This window comes from Salvia splendens, chromosome 2, assembly GCF_004379255.2.
Source record: "Salvia splendens isolate huo1 chromosome 2, SspV2, whole genome shotgun sequence".
Taxonomy (NCBI): Eukaryota; Viridiplantae; Streptophyta; class Magnoliopsida; order Lamiales; family Lamiaceae; genus Salvia; species Salvia splendens.
Window position 1 is genome coordinate 39,476,687 of NC_056033.1, and position 24,362 is coordinate 39,501,048.

The 24,362-nt window shown below is 33.0% G+C and overlaps 4 protein-coding genes across 7 annotated transcripts; 2 read left to right on the plus strand and 2 right to left on the minus strand.

The window, feature by feature from the left end:
- Nucleotides 1–4,685: 4,685 nt before the first annotated feature.
- Nucleotides 4,686–5,860, plus strand: LOC121792761 (bZIP transcription factor 44-like). The gene has a single exon (XM_042190839.1). It carries the CDS (start codon nt 5,223–5,225, stop codon nt 5,664–5,666), a length of 444 nt encoding a protein of 147 aa, XP_042046773.1. The 5' UTR covers nt 4,686–5,222; the 3' UTR covers nt 5,667–5,860.
- Nucleotides 5,861–11,274: 5,414 nt separating this feature from the next.
- LOC121792759 (AT-hook motif nuclear-localized protein 17-like) lies at nt 11,275–12,726 on the plus strand. Its single transcript, XM_042190837.1, has one exon. The coding sequence runs from the start codon at nt 11,592–11,594 to the stop codon at nt 12,306–12,308; it is 717 nt and encodes a 238-aa protein (XP_042046771.1). The 5' UTR covers nt 11,275–11,591; the 3' UTR covers nt 12,309–12,726.
- A 1,798-nt stretch (nt 12,727–14,524) lies between these two features.
- LOC121792753 lies at nt 14,525–18,093 on the minus strand. 4 transcript variants are annotated; one of them, XM_042190828.1, is made up of 5 exons: nt 17,989–18,093; nt 17,734–17,898; nt 15,020–16,066; nt 14,739–14,951; nt 14,525–14,653 (listed from the first exon to the last, which is right to left on the minus strand). In XM_042190828.1, exons 2-3 carry the CDS (start codon nt 17,841–17,843, stop codon nt 15,100–15,102), a joined length of 1,077 nt encoding a protein of 358 aa, XP_042046762.1. In that variant the 5' UTR covers nt 17,844–17,898; nt 17,989–18,093; the 3' UTR covers nt 14,525–14,653; nt 14,739–14,951; nt 15,020–15,099. The 4 variants fall into 4 exon arrangements, 3 of the variants coding, with proteins under 3 accessions (XP_042046762.1, XP_042046761.1, XP_042046763.1); XM_042190827.1 differs by having other exon boundaries at nt 17,734–18,088; XM_042190829.1 differs by lacking the exons at nt 17,734–17,898; nt 17,989–18,093 and adding an exon at nt 16,310–16,434.
- Nucleotides 18,094–19,085: 992 nt separating this feature from the next.
- LOC121792756 (purple acid phosphatase 4-like) lies at nt 19,086–23,021 on the minus strand. Its single transcript, XM_042190831.1, has 7 exons — nt 22,681–23,021; nt 21,409–21,571; nt 20,705–20,812; nt 20,478–20,605; nt 20,022–20,150; nt 19,613–19,680; nt 19,086–19,442 (listed from the first exon to the last, which is right to left on the minus strand). Exons 1-7 carry the CDS (start codon nt 22,867–22,869, stop codon nt 19,223–19,225), a joined length of 1,005 nt encoding a protein of 334 aa, XP_042046765.1. The 5' UTR covers nt 22,870–23,021; the 3' UTR covers nt 19,086–19,222.
- Between the last annotated feature and the right edge of the window lie 1,341 nt (nt 23,022–24,362).

A 24,362-nucleotide genomic window follows, 5' to 3' on the forward strand; every position in this document is an offset into this window, starting at 1 on the left:
CCGTTGGATACCCTTGGTCTAAAAATAAAAATATACTACATCCGTCACTGAAAGTTTGTCCAATTTTTCCATTTCCCCTCGTCCCCCAAAGTTTGTCACATTTCACTTTTTACTATTTTTTGTAGTGGACCTTATATTCCACTAAATCATTACTACTCACATTTTATTATAAAACTAATATATAAAAGTAGGACCAACAATCCACTAATTTTTTCAACTCATTTTCCATTACATTTCTTAAGACCCGTGCCGGGTCAAAGTGGGACAATATTTGGGGGAAGGAGGTAGTAATAAAAATAAGAAATAAAGTGAGCATCTTATCATATCTTATACTCTTATGCTATCTTGCTCTGCTTGGGGGAAAATGTGAAAATTCTCTCTCAAAAAAAAAATAATCTCTCTCAATAAATTTCTATGTCGTCTAAAACATTTGTAAATTAATCTTCTAAAATATTACTATTACAACAAAATCTAGTTAAATCTAAATCTTTTGTGTCTATAACAATTATAATTGACAAGTTAGTAGAAATTAATATTGATCGTATTCGTAAAATGAAATATATAGGTAGACAACAAGTTGCGATGCATTAAAAACAGCTTTTAACCAAGTTGCAAATTTTGTGGAACTCCAAATTTTCAATTCAAACAAATGAACTTTTTAATTCAAATAGTACTTGATTTGCGTTATCGACCACTCTTTTGGAATCTCCACACTTTTTCTGTAATTAATTTTCTTAAAGATATATGTAAAACAAGAATCTCACTTATTCAATAGTATCATATTTTTCTCCATCCATCCCGCACTAATCGACATATTTCCTGCTTGGCAAAAGAGTTTATAATGTTATTTTGTAAATTAAGTAGAAAGAGAATAAAATAGACATAATAAAATAATGATGAAATATTTTTATCAAAAATAATATCAATTTAAATAAGACATCTCCAAAAAGGAAAATGCATCATTTTTAATGGACAAGAGGAATATTAATATATAGACTACGGGATGTAAATGGACAGACTAGTCTTCTCAAGCAAAACTAGTTATACTAAGTCTCAAATAAGCCCAAGATTAATTAGTCTTGATTTATCTTTTCAGATATCCACAAAAAATAATCATAATCCATCATAGAAGCACAAAACCTCAAAATATATATCGCTAGGGACAATTTGGTAGGGTAGATAACTCAATTATCTTGAATTTATATGACCAAAAATATATATTGTATATCATGTTTTATTTATTTATCATCTTTATCAAATTGCCCTTGATTATATTGTGCGTATGAGACTATGAGAGAGAAAGAGAGAAGGGGGGAGAAGGATAGCAGAGAAAGAGAAGAAGAGTTCAAAAGTAGTTTTTGATCACGTTTTATAAAGAAATGAAAATGTTTAAAGTTGACAAGATATAATGTTAGGGACAGACCAAGATTTTGCCAGCCATAGCCATTATTTCACTATAAAACAACTATTAACATAGCAAATAGGGAAGAAAAACAAAGACTCAACTTTTGTTTAGATAAGAGGCTTGATGCTTTTGGTTTATAATAAAAAAAAAGAAACTAAGAAACTTATTGAGTAAGCAAAAATATGCATATACTTTACTTCGATTTATTCATTTAGCATTTACCACTACTTAGGATTTTGTTTATTTGTCTCTCGAAAACGATTAGCAGTGTGGCTAATACACTAGAAGTTGCATAAAAGAATGGAACTAGCTAGTTATCCTCGAATAAGTAATTTTTTTTCATTTTAAAATTTAAGATTCATAGTTAGGTGCATATTTTAAGTGATCTGGATGTTTTAGATAATTTTCCTATCGTGATAACTAATTGTTGATTTTTAATAGATACATTTCACCAAAATCCACACTTGCAAAGCCACATAATTTAATTAGCGACATATAACATTTAATATATATTGTTGATTCCGTCAAGTGATTACCAATTGCTTTAATACTAATTTAACTATCACAAACTGCTAAATCATAATGTATGTCTCAGCTTTTGATAAAGTGGCTGAATCATATTTAAATAGTGTATTGATGATCTAAACGTGCTAGATCTAGATCAAAGCAATGTGATGGTTAGAATTTGTTTATATTATGCTCATCTTATCAAGAAAAAAACACTATACTATAATGTATTAACAATAAATATATGTAATATAAATATCACGTTATAAATTAAATCCATCAAAAGATAATAAAATTCTGAAATAAAGGGGAAAAAATCTAAAGTACGTAGATGTCTAGATGATTGTATATGTAGCATAAATGCATCATTCATCGATCCATTAATCTTCTAGAAGTAGTTTGGCGTGTAATATGATTTAATTATAGCAAAAGAAAGATAAATTAAAGATATTTAGAAAGATAAATTAAAGATATTTAGAAAGATAAATTAAAGATATTTAGAAAGATAAATTAAAGATATTAGTCTTCCTTGGCGATTTCCAAAGGTTGTGTTGACTGATTAAGGATTTTTTACTGTCCTCTCTCTGCAAATTTTCTCCTTATTTGAATAATGTACAGGACAGCCACCAGTCGGGCTACTAGTAATTTTTAAAAAATATTGTGATTTAATAGTAAATTTGAGAATTGGAATTTGTTCTATGCTAGCTTTAATTAAGAAAAATAATATCAATAAGTTATATTAATAAAAATAAAATTTATGGATATTTGTTAAATTTCTATAAATTAAATTAAATTAAATTTTAACCCTATTGAGAAACTTAACATAAAATATGTGATTCTAGTTCTACAGTTGTTTGGTACTAATACATTTATTGGTAACTTTATACTAAATGCCACCAAATGCGGATTGTCCCACGGTAAATCAGTCGCCTACTTTTAGAAAAATAATTGCAAGTTGTAAGCATATAGATTTGATCAAAACACTTCACAAATATAGACAAAAACAAAAAAAAAAAAACAAAAAACAATACTCCCTCCGTCCACGAAAAATAGGGCTATTCCATTTTTATCCTTCATTTTGGAAAAATAATAATAAATAATTAAAATTGATAGAAAGAAATGTAAGAGAGAGAATAATAAAGAGAAGTCTCTTGTCTATATTATTCTCTTTCTTACTTTTCTTTCTATCCACTTTAACTATTTATTATCATTTTTTCAAAACGAGAAATAAAAATTGAATAGCCCTATTTTTCGTGGACGGAGGGAGTATTATAAAACGACAAATTTCTTTTTTAGTACAATCCACAAAAATGTGAATTAGAACAAGAAAACACTACTTCTTGATGGAAACCTAACACCACTTTGCTTGTGTGCACAAAATTGGAGATACTGTGCTATTAGGGTGACCTAACGATTTGTATATTATTGCACATCAAGAAATTAAATAATCCATTCTTCCTTTAAAAATTGAAACATTTGAAATAACATGGATTTTAATACAAAATTTGTAAAATAGGACGAATAGAAAGAAAAGTGTATTAGTGTAAAATGAGTCACAACTCATTGAAGAGAAAGAAATTTGCTAAAAAGGAGATTTAGGAAAGAAGTTTCATCCGATTTCCTAAAAATGAAGTTTCTATTTTTGGGGGACAGAGGGAGCATATTTAACGGAAACAACTAGACATCTCGATTCATCTGTCCCATCGTAAACTATGACGTTTCTTTAGAACACAAATTTTTAAAAAATATGATAGTACTAGTGTTTAGTAAATTAAGTAGAGATTGAATAAAATATGTAATAGACTAAACGAGAAAATCATTGAAAGAGTTAAATAAACAAATGAGATTAAATGTATTACTACTTCCTCTGTTCAGCATTCCATTTTTGAAACATTTCACAATAAATTATAGTCTTTTCTATTTTTGACAAAAGTGAACATATTTTTAAATTTAATTTTTCTTTTATTTTGTTATCTTTTCATTTAAAAGTAAATATTTATTTCTTAATTTTTTGACCAAAAAATATTTCTATTAATAAGAAATAGAATGAGTATTTTTTGTGAGAGTGATTTAACTAAAAAATAGAGAGAAGAAGCTGGAGATAGTGTGCAATGACTTCAATTTACGAAAAATCTGAAATGATAAAGTGACAAGTGGGGTGACATTAGACGAAGGTGAAAGTACTAAGCACTTTTGCGAGAAATGGGGTTCAATCATGCATCCATTTTCAGTGATAAAAATAGATCGTATTTTACTCCACACATGGCAGGCATCATATCTCATTACTCCCACATCTACACCTGCTGCATATTCATCATTTGGCTTCAACATAAAATTGACTCTAAATTTATTTCCACAAGTAAATTCATAGTAGGGCGATTTTTTTTATTATATTTTTATTTTTAACGATTTTTAATCAAGTTTTCACGAATCGTCTAGTTTTATCAAATAAGCGGTTAACTAACAATTACAATTTCAAAATTATTAGATCTATTTATTTATTTTGGTTAAACCCACATGAGACGGTTACAGTTTTGTAATAGAAACTAAGTAGCTGTTTTGATATTTGTCGGTTTTGATTGTTTTTTCAATTGAATGCTCCTGCTTATCAAACAATTAATTAGTTTGTTGCTAATTTTTGTCGGTTTAGAGTTAAAGATTCTGAATTCGAAATCACCCGACCGTTGCAAATTAAGCATGCATGTCTACATGTACCCATTTCCCCTATTTTCCAAAATCCCTTTTTCTTTATTGTTATTAAGTACTACTACTACTACTACTACTATAAATCAAACCCCTCACCCTTCTCCAAAGCCCCTTCTCTTCCACCTCACAGCTTTCCAATTTCCACACTTCTTCCTCTCTTCATTTTCCATTTTAATTTTCCCTCTCTTTTCCTTTTTTCTAATATCGCCTCGCTTCTCTGGTTTATTGCATACCAATCACACATATTTTTCCGATAGAATCTTGCCAAACATAAATACTACTCCACTTGTTTTTCAATTCATACCTCACAACCCCAAAACTTCATGTTGCAGAAACCGCCGTTAATGTTCCAGATTCATCGATGTCTCCCGTTCTGAGCGAAGTTCTCCGGTCCGGTTTTATGATCAGTTCCTCCCTCCGCCGCCGCAGCCATCTCGTCCAATCCTTCTCCGTCGTCTTCCTCTACTGGTTCTACGTTTTCTCATAAACTTGTCCCCCAATTCGCAAACCCTAATCCATCCCCTTTCTCTCCTTATACGTATACATACGATTAATTCTTCAATACATCCAAAAACCACACACAATCACTGCAATTAATTCATTAATGGCGACATCGAGCGTGACCTCGTCGGATTCGCCGCCGGTGATGGACCAGAGGAAGCGGAAGCGGATGCAATCGAACCGAGAATCGGCGCGGCGGTCGAGGATGCGGAAGCAGAAGCACCTGGACGATCTGATGGCGCAGGCGGCGCAGCTGAGGAAGGAGAACGCGATGATTCGAAGCAGCATCGGCGCCACCGCGGAGCGCTGCGTGAGTGTGGAGGCGGAGAATTCGGTGCTGGCGGCGCAGATGATGGAGCTGACGCATAGGCTCGGATCTCTCAATGAGATATTGAGCTGCATCGGTTCGGTTAGCGCCGCCGCAGTCGGCGGCGGCGGCGGAGGGTGCATGTTTCCGTCGGAGGAGTTTCAGGTTGGTGATGGCGCGCCGTGGAACTCGGTGGGGCTGAGCCACCACCCAATCATGGCGGAGATGTTTGATCATTGATGAAAAAATTTGTGAACCACGGCAAAATTGGTCAACGTGTTCTTGGTTGTTGATTGGGGATTTAATAAATAAAATAAAGTAAAATAAAAATTAGTGGTTGTCCTTTGTCGTATTTTTAATTGATAAGTTTGATTAGCATTTGCGTAAAAGGAATATCTACAATTATTTTATTAGTGTTGTTGATGCTTTTGTCATGATTTGGATCCATTAGGCCATATTTTTTTAGGAACATTCAATTATTATTGTTATAGTAACAATTGTTTTTAAAGGGATAATAAGGACTCTCAATTTAAATATGTAGAGAAACGTAGGAGAAAATATGTTAGTAATTAAAATGCGCATCACATCTAGTAATGCATATAGAATTATAGATAATGAAATAAAGCACAACTGTACACGGCGTTCCTGTTTTGATTCCCCGAGAGTTGTAAAAATTATTTGATTTTGTAAAAAAAATGTTAGGAAAAAAATAATGAAATATGAATCACACTTTTATATGGGCCAACCCTATAATTCCTATTAATTTTATAACAAATTTTGACTGTAATAATTAAATTTATATTCCATTCATCCAAAATAATTATCTAGCTAGCTATTCATTATATATCTGGATCAAGTTTATTTACTTTTATTTCAACAAAAGCAACGCTATTTTGAATACACGAAATAAACTATAAAAAAAATTATAAGTTGAATCTATTCGTATCATCAACATGAAACAAATATATAATTCTCAAATTTAAGTAAATATAATAATATTTGATAAAATAATATTCTCTGTCCGTGAATAGGAGTCCCACTTTTTTTTAGCATGAGTTTTAAGAAAAGTGGATTTAAGAAAGTTCGTGGAATATGAGCCTCCACTTGTATACATTAGTTTTAAATGATATGTGAGATGAATTAGTTGGTAGAATGTGAGGCCATTTACCATTTATGATAATTATATATCCAACTCCTATTCACAAACAAATTAAAATGGAAAAATGAGACTCCTATTCACGAACATAGGGAATAAATTTTTCTAAATTTCTCTTACAAAATTTTTAAATAGGTGGGTGATTTATGAGCCCCAGCCCACCATATAGCTCCGCCAACCAATATGTATATTCATGAAAAAAAAAGTAGACGCCGACCTCATAAAAAACACAAAGTTCTATATGTTAATTTTAACATTGTGCATATATAATAAATACACAAATTAAATTACTAATGATAAACTTTAAAATGATAGTGGTGACCAATGACCATGCCCTTTCAAAAACATTTGTGTGATCATGCATTTGCAATAAGGTAAATGTGTTTGATAAACTCTTTGTCAATTATTAAGTCGATGTCACTAAACATGTTTATTTTTTAGAAAAACTGCACAACTGGTCACCAATTTAAGGGGTTTGACATTTTAATTTAATTGGACTTATACAGTAGTATATTTTAAGTAGTTTTTAGAGCTCCACAAACTTAGTTTTGGTCCACATCTTTAGATTTAATAGACAAAATATAAGTTTGCAGACTTATTTATATCGTTCTCTTTTGTTGTTCGTTTTACATTTAGAACTTATAAATTTAGATACTACTACTTATCACACATATGCACATCTTTACCACAAAAACCCTAAATTTAGATAATATTTTTAAAGTTTAAGTATCATTTGCGTGCAAAACGCATAGTTCATGGACCATTTGAGTAGTTCACTCTATTTAGTATGGTGCATGGGGTTCTGTTATATCAAAAATTGCTTGCTGTCATACCATGTTTCAGACAATCAAGGGTTTTTTTAAAGTGAACTATAAATTTAGGTTTTATACTTTCATTGATGCATATTTTTTCTGTATCAATACTTTCAAAATGTCATATTTTGCATGTATACAGTATACTATATTTAATGCACGTTTTAAGGTTTCACTGACTTTTTCTATTTTTTCAGATTAAATCACTCTCAAATGGATGGAGAGCAAATTTGTACATTCAATCATTTAGAACCTTTAGACGATACTATTTGACGCAAATTGAATTTGTCCTCGTCTAATTCCAATTTGGATATCTTAGAATGTGATTTCACTTTAATTTGAATATAGATAGAGCCTATAGTATAAAAGTAATGATGGAAAATGAAAAACCATTACTATGTCTACACACGACATCCAGCATGACACTTCTGCGATTTTTATATTTTAATGTTTTATACATAAAAAATGCAAAAACATTACTAGTGTGTATGTTATGTTGCATAGTGTCCTGTGTTATGGTTTATGGCCCAAAGTGTAGAGCTCATTGGACCTAGAGTGTAAAAGTAATCGTGGGTCCATTGAATTTTTATCAGTTGTACGACGACGTTTTGCAATGGCTTAGATTTTAAAAATCCAAAATAAATGCTAGGTGTCAATCCGGTGAGCCACACGTCAATTTCCGGAGCCGGAAATCGACGTGGATTCAATTGACTCAGCACCAATTTTTTAAAAATGTAATACGAAAGTTGATGGAATATGATATATGAAGTATTAATTTTATAATAAAATATGAATGAAATAAGTGAGTAAAATGTTGAGCACAAATGATGACTTTTGTGGTTTTGCATATTGTGGATTGGGCCGAAATGAAAACAAGACTTATTATGGAATAGAAAAAAAAGTATTACTATTTTATAAGTTAACTAGAAGGAAAAATAAAGTAGGATTCATAATAATGTACTATCGAATAATGTTTTCATTTTGAAAAATATCACAAATCGAATGAAACGAAGGAAGTGGCGAAGTAGAGTATTCTAATGATATATAACTTGATAAGAATTTGGGTAGAATTGGATTGGCTATGGCCCACAGAGCTGAAATAAAAATGGTGTTCAGTTAGCATGTTTTGGAAACGATCTGGGGCTCCACTATGACAAGAAATGACAAAAAACCCCTCATATATTTATTGAATAAAAATTTCAGCTCTTTAAAATATTCAGATTTGGGGGTGCATGCGTCATTTCCTCTCCAAATATGAGTTCCTGTTCCACCACTAATTCATATACCACGACTTTTGCCTGATAAAAAACTCGGCTAAAACCGATGAACACTACGGGCCGCCGTCATTTTACTTGGGCTTACAAGATTTAAAACACACATAGTGAACACATGAATTACTCCATATTTGGACCCGTAACTGTCCATATATGTCTATATCTGGGAAGGTGAATATTCCTAAGGGTGTGTTCACTTTCCATTTTATATATTCAGCAGATTTATATCAAGGTCATAATTGAATGGGGATGGCCCACAGAAACGTTTCTACTATTTGATGTTTAGTTTGCATGAAATAACACCAGATTTGGTAATGTAAATAATATTTTTTAAAGATTCCTAATAGATATTGACTAAAAAGCCCTCACTCTTCCATCTTAAAGATTCCTAGTAGACATTGAAAATAGGGGGTTATAGAAGGTATTTTGCCTGCAATTCTTGATTCAATTTCCGATGCAGTTTCAATTAACACCAATTTTGCAAGAATTCAAAACTGGTTATCTCAGCAAGGAACAGTGAGGGCCGACGTTATTTCTAGGGCCCGCAAGAATTATTTCTCAGAAAGTGAACACTTGTTAATTCCAAGAATTGAGGCCTTAACTTGCTATAACCACGGAAGTGAACTCACCCTAATAGTGAATGTGAACATCAGAATATACCCTTTTTCAATTTGGGTGCTACTACTATTTTAGATCCAAAATTCGGATAACTTAAGAAAATAAAGACCCAAACCACAGATTGCGGATGCCCATGTTGTTATACACATTTATAGTTGAAGTGGAGTATTCAAAGAATGTTATTAGTATGTCTTTGACTTTTTTCAGTTTTGAATGATCATCCTTTTTTTTTCTTCTAATTCTATTTAAATAAAATTTCATAGTATATTTTAAAGTTCATATGTTAATTTTGAAGCTTGAACTACTCCATTGGAAACACAAAATAGTATGGAATAATTGTATATACTCCACTTGTATGTGCATGCATGTTATGTTATTTAAATATATATGTACAATAAGTAATTTATTAGACGACAAAATATGAGAGATTTCAGATTAGGGTAAGGATTGCAGGTAGGATGGTCTTGATAGTACCCCAGTAGTTGTGCCATTAGAGCATCCACAATAGGAATAACCCATCAATAGCCTAGCCACAAACTCCTCCTGCCATATCATCAGCCCTAAAAATCCTCCTGCCACATCATCAAGACACACAAATAGCCCAGCCATAGCTCAACCATAGCCTAGCCACATCACTCAAAATTATATAAAACAAATAATTAACAATCACACCACATACAGAATTAAATTTACAACACAGATACGGGAAAATGTAATAATACTATTAAAATTTAAAAAAATACATTAATTAAAAAAAATACAATAAAATCTAAAAAGTACATTAATTAAAAAAATCACTCGTTAGAACAAGTGGTGCAAATGAAAATGACATGCAAAGCGCGTATATATAGTGTTTCGAAAATTAAAAAAAAATCCGTTGGGCGATGCGCTCGGCGATCCGGACCCTGCAATGGCGCCGAGCGGATCGCCGAGCGCTAGGCGATTTTTTTTTTCCGGAAAACCGCTAGACGGTTGCAATGATTCGCCTAGCGCACCGCCTAGCCGAGACTAAAAAACAAGATAGAACTTCATGGAGTAGTAATTTGTAGTTCTGCATACATTGGGAAGGTATAGTTGTTAAAAAAACATCCTTATTGTCTATAACCGAGTGTGTATCAAATATTCATTTTAAGCAAACTCCGTTTGTGCATGAATCACTATTTTTTAAGTCCGTCCCTGAAAATTGCATTAAAATCTGTACTCAACTAAAAATTTATACTTTTCAGAAACGGAGAGAGCATGAATTATGAATTGATTTTATGTACTTTATGTGGGAAATAATTACTGCAAACATTTAATAATACTATTACGACATTTGATAACTCATTTATCTTAAATTTATTTAACTAAAAATGATCTAAAATATGTATGTTTATCAGATATTTTGTTTATTTATTTTTCCTTTAAAGTTGCTTATTTCATTATTGACTGAAATGTACACTAAAGTCTCAAACTCATTCATTAGATGAAGTCTCCAGATATGATTTTACTAGTAACGTAGATAGAAATCACACCAAAATCAGCCACCCATTTTGATTTCTTTTCTTATCAGTGTCAAAATTTTCGACTTTGGGCGAAAATGTAGCATAAAAGTGGTGCCCACTCTTCAATATCTGCAGGCAAATTAAACCCAATATTCAAGTTACTTTGTGCTTGGTGGGTGGAAATGTTCTAGACTTCTAAAATACTCCCTTGTATTCATAATATGCATGTGTATTATTTAATTAATATAACTTTTTAAAAATAGAATGCACATATTTTTGTGGGATGGACGGACGAAAATGGAAATTGCACATATTTTTACGGGACGGGGGAGTATATAGTAAAAAAGTAAGTACATGATTCAATTCGTCTACGAATCAAAGTACAAAAACTAATTAAAGGAGAGGGTTTTGTTTCTACATGGAGCGATGGGGTCTCACGACCACCCACCCATTTCATGATTTTACATCTGTTACTAATTAACTAAAAAATAGTACCCTCAATTTGTGATTTGAGCCTCATACCAAAATCCTGGCGGATTCACCTCTGTTACTATTAATGCTAGTGTCGACAAAGAAAAGAAAGAAGAAACATTCATTGAATATGCACCAAAGGATGTAGAAGAAGAAAATTTATGAATGCAAAAGTCCAACACTATTCTCTTTCCATCTTCCTCTCATCTTCACACTACTTGCTCTCTCTCTCTCTCTCTCCCCTTCCATTTTATAATGCCACCACAATTACATGCATCCAATCATCCCCGCTCCTAATCTCTGTTACATATCTCAACACATAAAAAATATCCAAAATATTAAAAAAAAACATGAAGCGAAAATTGGTAGAAGATCACACCACCATGTTCTCTCCCTCCGCCGCCGATTACCAAGAAGGCGACCCCCACCGCAGCGACGGCGCCACGATCGAGATCCTCCGGCGCCCCCGCGGCCGCCCTCCCGGCTCTAGAAACAAGCCGAAGCCGCCCGTTTTCGTCACGCGCGACGCCAACATGAGCCCCTACGTCCTCGAGCTCCCCGGGGGCGTCGACATCGTGGACTCCACCGCCCGCTTCTGCCGCAAGCAGAGCGTCGGCCTCTGCCTCCTCAGCTGCAACGGGGCCGTCACAAACGTCACTCTCAGGCAGTCCTCCGCCACCCCCGGCGCCACCGTCACCTTCCACGGCCGCTTCGACATCCTCTCCATCTCCGCCACCGTCCTCCCTCCAGGGGCAACGGCAGCCGCAGCGGCCGGGCCCTTCGCGGTGACGGTGGCGGGGCCGCAGGGGCAGGTGGTTGGGGGCCACGTGGTGGGGCCCCTCGTCTCCGCCGGGACTATCTACCTCGTCGGCGTTAACTTCAGCAACCCCTCATTCCACCGCCTGCAGCCAATGGATGGCCAGGAAGGCGATCGTGACTCTCCTAAGACGAACTCCGGCAGCGGGAGTGGAGGGGCGGAGCCGACGTCCCTGTATAGCTACCCGCCAAACGACGTCGTGTGGGCCCCCGCCACTAGACATCAGCCCCCGCCGCCCTACTGTTCGTAATTTTAGCTCCTCCTTACTATGCCAGTTCGCTATTAGATGTCTCATTTGATTTTGACACGAGTTCCAAGAAATACAAAAAAGAGTGGACGAAAAAAAATAGTGGAATGTAAGACATATTTTTACACACTGCATTAGTTTTATAAACATGTGAGTGGAATGAGTTAGCACGTAGAATGTATGATTTACCGACCATTACAGTAAAAAAGATATGAGACTTCTAACTGCAAGTACTAAAATGACAAATTAGGGCTCCTAATGCCTGGAGGGAGTACTTTGGTTATGGAAATTCTTGCTTGTAATTTTGATGATTAGGTTTTACTTATAGTAGTGTTTAAAAGTTTTAAGTTTTAGTCAATCCATAGTTAATATTGTAATTTTGAAATTGAAATATTATAATTTGTCATCTTTTCTTAAATTAGTTCTGGTGGAATATTTTTGTTAATATTAAAAATACGATGTTTCATTAAAACAGGAAAAATGAAGAAAGATATGAAAATTACTTAATGAACGTTAAAAGACAATTATGTAGGGTTGTCTTGGTCTGGGACATAAGAATAATTGATACGGAGTATTTTTTATTTCAAAAATTTGATAAACTCTTGTTCTAGCTATTTCGTTTTATTGAATTTATTCAAGGTTTGACCTATGAAAATACTATCGTATGGTTGTCGCGATTCATTAATGAATGGGGTGGAGTGTGGACTGGCTTTATCCAATTTTCTAATAATAGGAAAATAGTGTACCCTATGTCTACGAATAATTTTGTCGTGTCAATGTCTAAAATTTGTTGCTTTAACTAATTTTTAGCTTTCGCCATCCTATATTAATTGCATATTAAAATTTATGATACCCACAAACTCTCTAGTTTAGGCGGAGAGAATATTCGTTACTCTCTTCATTCCTATAATTTGTCACCATTTGAACCGACATGATTTTAAAAAATGTAACGGAGTAGAAAATACGTTGAAAAAGTTAATGGAATTTGAGTCTCACTTTAATATATTAGTTTTATAATAAAATGTGAATGAGAATGAGTTATTGGAATGTGAGATCTACTGCAAAAAATAGTAAAAGTGAAATGTAACAAATTCTTGTTAACGAACAAAAATTGAAATAAGTGACAAATTTTCAGGGACAGGGTGAATACTTCAATTGTCGCATATGGTGGGATGGATGGATTATATTTTTTGGGTGGGTAAATGAATATATATTTAAAGGTCGCGCCACATAGGACTCAAACCTGAGACCTCGTCCTCAAGCATTAACCTCTCTACTGTTTGGTCAACTCCCACGCACAAAGACTATTAATTAGTGATGGAAGGAGAATTTTGTAATTTTGTACTTCCTTCATCTAAGGAGTAACTTCCCATTAGGAGATAAGTATCATTATTATCTTGTACTTCACCCATGAAGTAGTTCAGGTGGACGGCACTTAAATTTAGAACTATAGTATTTAGTTTTGCTTATCTTTATTTTGTCCTCGCAATAGATCTCGATTTGATTAGTTTTAGGAGTTTGTATGTTATGGTCAACAAAACTTAATTTAGGACTATAATTTTGTTTTGCTTTTCTTATGGATTCATTTTTTCTTGTTACTTGTGATCATTAGATCTTGTCACCTTGACTTCAGAAGTTTGTATCATTTTTCACGTGGATGTCATTTAGATTTGGGTTATTAGCCTGTAAATACATGAACTTTCAATTTTTTCTGTTTTTTCCCTAAAACTTTGTTTTTTGAATATAAATACATGAACTTTCAACTTTTTTGTTTTTTCCCCGATTCAAAATTCCGATCAAATTGAAGATGATGTGGAAAATGCATACTTATTTTATTATCTATGTGGCAGAAAATGAGAATAAAGAAAATCTGACATGGATAAAAAGGAAACTTTGTAATTAAACTTTCTGATATTTCCCCAAAACTTTTGAAACTTTCTGATATTTCCCCAAATTGAACGAAACTTTCTTGCATTTCCCCAAACTTTCTTCGCTAAATTTAATGTTAATATCATGAAAATTTACAAAAATAATTATGATAAAAAAACTCATTACATTCCATCATTTTTTCATTCAAATTTCTTCATAATTCCATTACACTTCAAAAATTCATCATTTTTCCCATCCAAATTCAACCATTTCACAAAACAAATATCACCAAAAACTAACAAAAAACTAGTACAATTTTTTTATAAAAAAACTTGTAATCAATCATCGTTCCCTTGTGTTGGTTTGCTCTGACTCTCTTGTGGTGAACAAACTTTCATGACATTGCTTTGTCTAATCCTTGAACTTGATGTGCTTGAAATCTCCTTGTTCACATGTATTACCTTGTTGTGAGAAGACATCTGTATCATATACATTATGTTAGAATATCACATCAATTTTTCAAAAATGAGATTTAACAAAAAAACGTAAGTTTAATCAATATACCCTCATATAAATGTTTCCACTCTCCTCAAAACCAATCACTCCAACTCCTTTCCTAGCTAATGCCCTTTCCTTCACTTGACAAGCATTAGCAACTTGACGAGCATTAGCATTGGCAGAGATGGACATTTGTGGATGCTCTTTTCGTGTTCCTCGACTCGAGCCTACTAAGCTATTTTGTTGTGGAATTTTCTTTGCAGGCCTTCCCCTTTTACCCTAGAGAATCATATATACATATAGCAATTAATATAGTTATATAAAGGTACAATAGGAAACTTCACTACCTTTTCCTTCGGTATTTTTTCAACTGGATCGTTCTTGCAACTCCTGCTGTTGTGCCCTTGTTGGTGACAGTTTTGGCAAGTCATCTGCACTCCAGTTCTTTTTTTTTAGGACATTTAGGATCTTTTTCCTCAGGTGCTCTTCTTCTCTTTTTCTTGGGTCTACCGGGCATTCTTCTTATCACTGGAGGCTTGACAATGGTTTCTTCTACCTCCGGCCACATTCTCTGACCCCTAATGGGTTCCAATCCCACCTTATAGCCCTCAAGATATCTGCTTACTATATAATAAACATCTACAAAGGTAGTTGCATCTTCATTTTTGAACCTTATACAAGCTAAGCCATGCACACATGGTATTCCAGTTAAATCCCAAACTCTACAAGTACATGTACGATCCCCGAGATTCACAACAAACTTATCATCCTCAAAGTGAACCTCAAATTTCCCACCCAACGCAGGATGTGCAGTGTATTCACGACTATCAAACTTTAACTTTTCAATCTTTTCCATAATATTGGGACAAATTCTTCCATGCACCTTCGAGATTTTATGTAACCTGCTTACTTGTTGTGTCATGAGAGTGCACCTAATTTCCTCAAACATGTGAATTATATGCTTGCCTCTAGCTTCAACAGTACTTGCATTAAATGACTCAGCGATGTTACTAGTAATCATGTCGCTACATGCAGAGGTGGAGATGAAAGCCTTACAAAATTTTTTTGTATCCCTGCCAATGAAGTCTTCATAAGCAGCTCGACTCTCTACCTTCATTTCTTGAATGGCTGATTTGAATTTCTCTACATAGGTGCTTTTAACTGCCTTCCAGTACAGTTTCTTTAGATCATGTTCCTTGTGTGTCTTCTTCCAATTCATGTACACATGGCGTGCACAATTTCCTAATTTTTTAACTTCTTCTTCAATGTCAAAATAGCCAAATTTATCAGGATCAAAGCCATACCTCCCAACAAAACTTCCCCCAGTATAATTTTTAACACCATCTATGTTTTCAAAACCACCTCCATAGTGAAAATAAATGGCAAATTCATCACTGCAAATAACAGAGTAGAACAAAATTGCATCATAAATTAGTAAACACTTGTCATTAAATATAAACTGGGCATGTATTTGTTGGGCGTGTGTATGGAGTACCATAATTTAGAAAAAGCAAGTAATAATAAATCCATTTTAGGGCTATTATCAAATATGTAGAAGGTAAGCATCCCCAACAAAAGAATAAGAAAATCACTAAACCCTACCAAAAGCATAGTTTAATATTGATCACATAATTTACCTATGCCATGTTTCTCTAGAAGATTTGGATGTCTTGGGACCACCAATAACTTTATCAATCATTTTACAGCCACTGTCTCGTCCAAGGAGATGAAAAATTTTGAGAGAAGTAAAGGGGAAAGGGAGAGAAAGGGGAAAGGGAGAGAACCGATAAAGGAGAGGAAAAAGACAAGGGTTTTCCTTTTTATCCATGTCAGATTTTCTTTATTCTCATTTTCTGCCGCATAGATAATAAAATAAGTATGCATTTTCCACATCATCTTCAATTTGATCGGAATTTTGAATCGGGGGAAAAAACAAAAAAAGTTGAAAGTTCATGTATTTATATTCAAAAAACAAAGTTTTGGGGAAAAAACAGAAAAAATTGAAAGTTCATGTATTTACAGGCTAATAACCCTTTAGATTTTAGATTAATATGCTTGATTTAAAATTTATCAACTAAATCATTCAAGCAAATATAGGATTCTTAAAAATTCTTTTTTTGAAAGAATCCAAAATAGACCACATTTATTACCTTTAAACATCATTATATATATGTGGCCCGTATTTATTGACCTATCGGTGTTTGTAACATTAAAAGAAAAATAAATTGTTACATTGTTTGCATATAACAATTTCAAAGACATTATAATGCATTAATAAGTACTGATGTTGACAGTTGAATGATTAACATAAAATGCATCACAGATGTTTCGTTTCGTTTCTTAATGTTAAAGTGCATTACAGATTATATCCATAATTTTAGGCGATCGACATTTGATCTTTTCTCCACTTTTGTTAAGTGTTAATCATACCTTACAAAAACCACATACATATAATATACTATATCATTAACCGTAATGGGTAGTACAATAATTAAACTGAGCAAATTAAACCATATGACTATATTTATACGGAAATGGAGTACTATAATATACTCCCATCACTGGGTGTGTTGATTAAAACATATTAAACCTAAAACTTGTGGAAGTGATGTTTTTCTTGAGGAAGTGTGATTTGTCCGGGAAGAGAAGGCGTTTGTGATGGTCTCCGTCGTGACTTACACTATGACGCCTCTTACTCATAGGCTCCGCATCTCTTCGACTCGAAAATCGCAACTCCTGTGCTTGCAAATTATCAATATACGCGTATGTTTTTCGATGCAAGAAACATAGTCGCTCAAACCATGGAAACTAGCGAGCTATGATGTCCAACTCAATTAATTCAAACACCAAAATTGAAAAAAACAACAGCAACAATACAAGCACGAAACAACAGCGGCAGCCGACCACAAACATGTGAAACTAATTAATGAGTATAAGTTGATTTTTTAAGTATAAGTCATCTCACATTTGCATACCACACCAAATTGAAACTAATAAAATAATCACATGCAAATAACATAAATTTATCATCTAAATTAGAAAGAAAATGTAGAATACTCACATTGGAGTTGGGGAATGGGCACTCCACCGGTTTGTCACCGGGCGGCGGAGCAATGGGGCGCTGAACCGGCCAGAAACCGGCGCCGCATTTGTCTCCTGCAGCAACCGCATCTTCGCCGGCCATGTTCATCTCTGTTATCTCACTACTCGTGCTTTTTCTGTAAATCTAATCAAAACGCACATATATATATAAACGAGTGAACAAATATATAAATAAACATTTTAAATAATTTGATATATGATGAAAATCAAGTACTAATAAAATTAAATATCACAGCATCTTTTTCGGGAGGGAAGCCCATTAATTTGGTAGAACGACATGAAAATGGTAATTAAGAGAGAAGCAAAAGGTGTTGTTTTTGTTGTTGTGTGAGAAGAAGAAAAAACAAGAAAAGGAGCTGGTAAAGCAGATTTACTCTACAGTGAAAGTTCGAGAACAGTAATTTTGGGTTTTACTTTTACCTTTTTTTATTCTTTTGCGATTTCAACTTTCGTTTACTTTGAGACGGCCACCGTTTTGTTTGAAAATAAATACACACCATGTCACCTTTGTCTATCACCTTTTGACTATTTTTAATTCAGGATGATTGTTACTCTCCCCGTCCGCCAATATGAGTTCCATTTTTTCATTTTAGTTTGTCCGCGAATAGAAGTCTCGGTTCACTTTTACCATAAATGATAATAGGGTCCCACATTCAACTCACATTTTATTTAAAACTAATATATATAAGTGAGATTCATATTCCACTAACTTTTTTCCACCTACTTTTCTTAGTATTTCTTAAAACTCGCGCAACCAAAAAATGAGACTCTTAGCAGACGGGGAGAGTATTTGGTAAATATTCAATTTTGTCTTATCATTATAATGTTTCAACAAAAATGATAGCAATAATGCATCTGAAAAACATAACTCATGGGTAGTGGCGGATCTAGGCGGTGACCGTCCCCTCCGTGCGAGTAATTTCCTCTTATTATAAAGAAAAAATTCATTCTAATTATATTTAAAAATTTTATGGTTGGGAACGGAACCTTAGAATCCTTTCTGGTTTTTGCGGAACCAAAACCGGAATCGGAGGTCTCAGAACCTCAATTGCGAGAGTTAATTTTGCAGTTTTCAGGAATAAATCCAAGAGCAATTTCACTCTATAATTAAATATTCTATTTATATAAATAAATATTATTGAATTAATTCAATTAAAGTATTTTATATCGCTGATATTTAGATATAATTTAATTTAATATAATTTCACATCGATTATTTCTACATATTTGATCCGTCGATAATCAGAATTACCGATGAATTTTCAGGAACTATTGTATTTAAGCTTCACCACGTAAACAATTTCTCAAATGTAGTACAAAATATTTATTATAAACAATAAAGATGAGCATAAAAGTTAATAATATGACTGGTATAGGCCACCATACCATCCAAATAATAATTTTACATGAATAATTTCCTTAACATAATGCTGAAGCCGATAAATAATCTAGATAGCGGAGATGATGGATGGTTGTGGTGTGACACTCCATTTGTGCAAAATGTTACCAAAAATATCATAGAAATTGAGACTTATTTGATGATGAGTTATGTCAAGAGTCATGAAACCTTGACCATCATAGAAAAATTTCATCTCCTTAGGGTTGGGCCACTCATATACACCCCTCCAAGCCTTCGATCCGCCTCCACTAGTCAAAAATTGAAGAGGACTGCAACGGTTTCATTATTAATATGAATCATAACAAAAATATATATATTCGTAATTTCATAAATATATTCCTTGAACGAAGTTTAATGTTTGAATGAGAAAATTATCTTAAAAAATAATCGAATGAAAAATAATGCTTTATTATTAGCCATAATATAATTTCCGAGTTACCTGTCAGGACTAGCTATGTGCTGGAGGCAGTGATCATGTCCATTTATATAGAGATCAACTCCATTTGCCTGTGATTTCCACAGAAGTAATTAGTAATAATTGAATCTTTTATTATGCCATTAATAAAACTTATATTCTATCAAAATAAACGAACATATTCGTAGATACCAATGCGAAATCATGAATAGACTGATCTAGCTTATGTAGAACTATTATACTAATAACATATTCGAAGCAATATTCATGAATTTGATTTGTTATCGTCTATTTAAAATGTATATTGGTTTAAACAAGAAGACCAAAATGCATAAAAGTCCAATCTTAATTTGAAATTTAAATAAATAATTCCAATAGATTTGTGTTTCTATATTACTTGACATACACACACATATATAAGAAAAATACATACCTCAAGAATGGGAAGAACCTTATCCACAAGCTCTTGAGTGTTACCATGATCACTAGCGCTCTTAATTGTGTGGTGACCTATCACTATCTTCCACTTGGCTTTCGATTGTATTAGTGCACTCTCCAAGTCCTGTTTTACACACATAAAAATTAGTCACAATTTACTTTTCAATTGCTCCATGAAAATTTATCGTTTTCCATTTAAAAACTAACAATACTCAATTTTTGAAAGAGATTCCTATCATAACAGTGTTAAGCTTCGACGATGCACATTCGAACTCTACATTAGTATGATATTATTCGGTGGTTTGGTTTCAGTTCCAATAGTTGAATTGTGAATAGGTGTTGTCTCAGTTAGAAATCGGGATAATCGCAAAAATCATACGAAATCCAATAAAAGTATTAAAAATTGTCAATTTTGAACCGACACCGGGAAAATTGAAAAAATCATGTGTACCTGCATGAGGGTTGAAAGATATTTCTCTCTAGGAAGGACACCTCTCCAATCATAGACATGATCTTTTGGTTTTGTGAAGTATTTGTCTTGAAACGGCGTTGTGTCTATGAAGAAAAATTCTACAATATCTGCACACCAGGTCACAAAATTCCAACAATAAATTTAAGTAGTAATTACTTAATTATAAAAAATAAACGTAAGGTATGGTTATAATTATAATTACAAACCTGCGTCAAGAATAAAAGATTTCATACAAAACCATCTGTTGTCTCTTGCTTGAAGGATTGGACTCAATTGTGCCAAGGCGTCGCCTCTATAGTCATGGTTTCCCAACACTACAAATAATTTCAACATTTAGGAGAAAGAAAGGAAGTACTAATATTCTACAAAAACTAGTTTTATGTACATTATTAACAATATATTTGTATGATTTTAACATAAATTTAAGATTCTTGTAATCTATTAATTTGGACGAGTGTGCGCAGAAAATTGTTTTTTTTTGCATAATAAGTCTCTCTCACTCTTACTACACTACACATCATTTTGTTTGTATGTGTTGGGTGTTGCATTTTCTTGAAGCTTTAGCAATGCAGGGTTCCAATATATTGGGGGGTTAATGAGTAAAAATGATACTACAAGTTATAAATATTGAATTTTAATTTTATATAATTTATTAAATTAACAATACCATTAATAATTTTTAAAATACGAAAACCAATTAAATATAAAATAACCAAATAAATTATACTTAATTAAATAAATATAGTGTTCACCAATAATATTTACATAAGATATTCACCATAAACTTGCTATGGATCGTTAATTAATGTTAAACACTTTTAGTTAATTAATCGTTATATTCTATGAATCCTTTTTAAAAAATTTAATAAAAATCATTAAAATAAAAAATAATAATGAAAAAAGAAAGTACCATTGTACCACGTCTTTTGCAAAGAAGGAGCCGTGTATATATCAGTGAAGGACTGGTGAAAGGCAGGATCATTGACATCGATTAATCCGTCGTCGTAAAAATTGTCACCAGTTGAAATAACAAAATCAATATCCATCTTGTTCTTGTCTGTTGTCACGCCCATCTTCAATAACCAAACATTTAATTAATTCATGCGTATACAAACATCTAGAGACATGGAAATGACAAGCATACTTCTAAAAGTACCCTAATTTTATGTCACACTTTTCGTGCATACTTCAAAGGAGCACTGAGTATTATTGGATTAATGTTTAAAAAATCAGTGCAATAATTTCGTATTTTAATTACACCACATTCTGTGTGGTTAGTTTTCCGCACAACATATACATTTCATGTCCTAACCAATAAGAAGAGTGGAATAAAATCACAAGAGTTGCACACACCAAATAGTCAATTTTACCCCTCCAAACGGCAAAGCAAGAGTTCATGAGACAGAGCAAAAATCCTTACCAAAAGCCTAACTTAAAATACTAACAGCAAAGCAACTCCGAACACACGCAACCACGCAAGATCAAAGTCCGCCTTAACATTTCAAATATCGTATATGAAGTTAAAAGCTACGTACTGCAAATATATTAAGAAAGACCGACTAAAATAAAAACACTTTTTATAGTAAAACTAAAAATAATTTTCAGCCATTAGATCGGAAAGATCATTAACATATTTGTTGGCAATTGAAACATAAAAATGAATATAATAATATTTCACATTGGTGTACACAATGAATTTAATTCACTATATAAGTCTCATGGGTCTCTCCTCCTATCATCAATTGTTTTTAGGATGGAACTCATGGATTTCTATCATGGTATCAGAGCGGGTCGCCGACTGTGGGCCATATTTGACTGACCCAACAAGTATAACTTGGCTGAAAATTTGGGCCAGTGGTCCATCCGATCGAAAAAAAGATTGGGCCGATTGTCCAATCGATCATAAAAAAGTCCAACCCCTCCAAGACCAACCCCTCCAAGGTGATCTTGAAGGGTTTGAGGGAGTGTGTTGGCAATTGAAACATAAAAATGAGTATAATAAATCTCACATCTTTGTACACAAAGAGCTTAATTCACATGTGCCTCTCTTCCTATCACCAATTGGTTTTAGGATGAAACTCAAGAATTTCTATCAATATTCAATGAATTCGCAGTTTATAATTTTCATTTGTAAATTGGATTTTCCCAAATACTATAATATGTGTTTGTATATATACCATACCTGATGAGCAAGTTGAGATTGATTGTAGTGGCCCTTTCTTCCCCAATCTCCGAGCACCAAGACGTGGAGGGATCCATCAGGTTTGGTAGGTTGTTGGAAGCGTTGAAACTCTCCATTGCTCACATGAATCAGAGCTATAACTAATATCATCACTATCCTCCTCATCATCCTAATATCCATTCTCAACATCCCTCAATTTTCAGAGACACAGAGAGAGAAGTTTGAAGTGCGTTTAGAGAAGCACACATATATAAAATACTACTATGTGTACACATGCCAAACATATTTTCGTGACTTCTAAATGTGTGAATACTGAATAGTAGTATCAAATTTGTATCGAATTTGGCGAGGAATATCCACAAATAGTGGATAGTGATATCCACAAAGATAAAAACACCATGTGTATATAACAAAGAATATAATCGAATCGAAAGTGGGCCAAATGGCAATAGCCAATTATTTAGAAACAGCCAAATGCTCTACGATCAAATCGCCAGCTTTCATCCCCACTTTAATGGGGTCCACCTTACCTCTTTCATTTTTGAAGGGCAAATTGATTTATAAATTATAAACTTTGATCAATTTGAAGTCTGTTTTCTAACTTTTAAATTAGTTGCAGACCATTAATTTTGGTAAAAAAAAAGTTTAGCTTATTCCACAATTTCAAACAATTAGTAGTACGAAAAACCATGTATCTTGGATTAGTTGCAGTTATGTGTTCGGTAAATTAATCTGCCCTGCAACCTTAAAAAATCAGCAGAAAAATTCATAAATTTAGGATGTCCCAAAAATTTAAAAACCAGTCAAAAAATACTAGTAGTATTTAAATTTGAATTTGTTACAATTATCTCGTGACAAAAAATCTAATTGTCAAAGTGTAATATATTTGTTGATATTTTCAAGCCAAACTTTTTATGAATATGCGATATCGATTAACTCGTGCAAGTGACACCACCATATAATTTTTTGATAGATACAATTTCAAATAAAATTCATCATAAAATAGTTGTAAACAAATCTAAACTATATAATCCTACATCTTTTGTATGCGAACTCGCATGATTAGGTATCCAAACTATATAGTGTTGTACTGTACATCTTTTGTATGTGAACTCACATGATTACTTTTTAAGGATAATCTGTAAGAGTATTATGCAATCTGATTTAAAGAAAAATACAAATAATATGCAATCTATTTTATTAGTGTGATTACCTACCATTGAGGGATTTTTTAATGTGACACCAAAAGCCCAAAAATGTCTCCATCTACGTTAATTGATGATAATTAAGTAAGAGTATTATACTAGTATGATAGTTAGGGGGTATTCATTTGATGATTTTTCTCTCTCTCTCTCTCATCAATTATTGAAGAGTTTGTGTTTTTACATGAGGATTGTTTTCTAGTAAAAGGACACTACTTTTTCAGTCAATTATTCAAAAGTTTGTGTTTTATTTACAGCATTACAAGTTTTATTCAATTAACTTTTATAAGCAATATCGAATCTTTAGATCTTTTCTTTGTACTATACTTTTCACGTTAATTTATTTGGTGTTTCCTATAACTTTTTATTTTATTTTATCAGGCTTTTACATTATTTATATTTCATCTCATATACTGAAAATCTCATATGCAACTTTTTTTAACACACCTTTTCTAGGGTGAGTCGGTACGGTATAAGTTT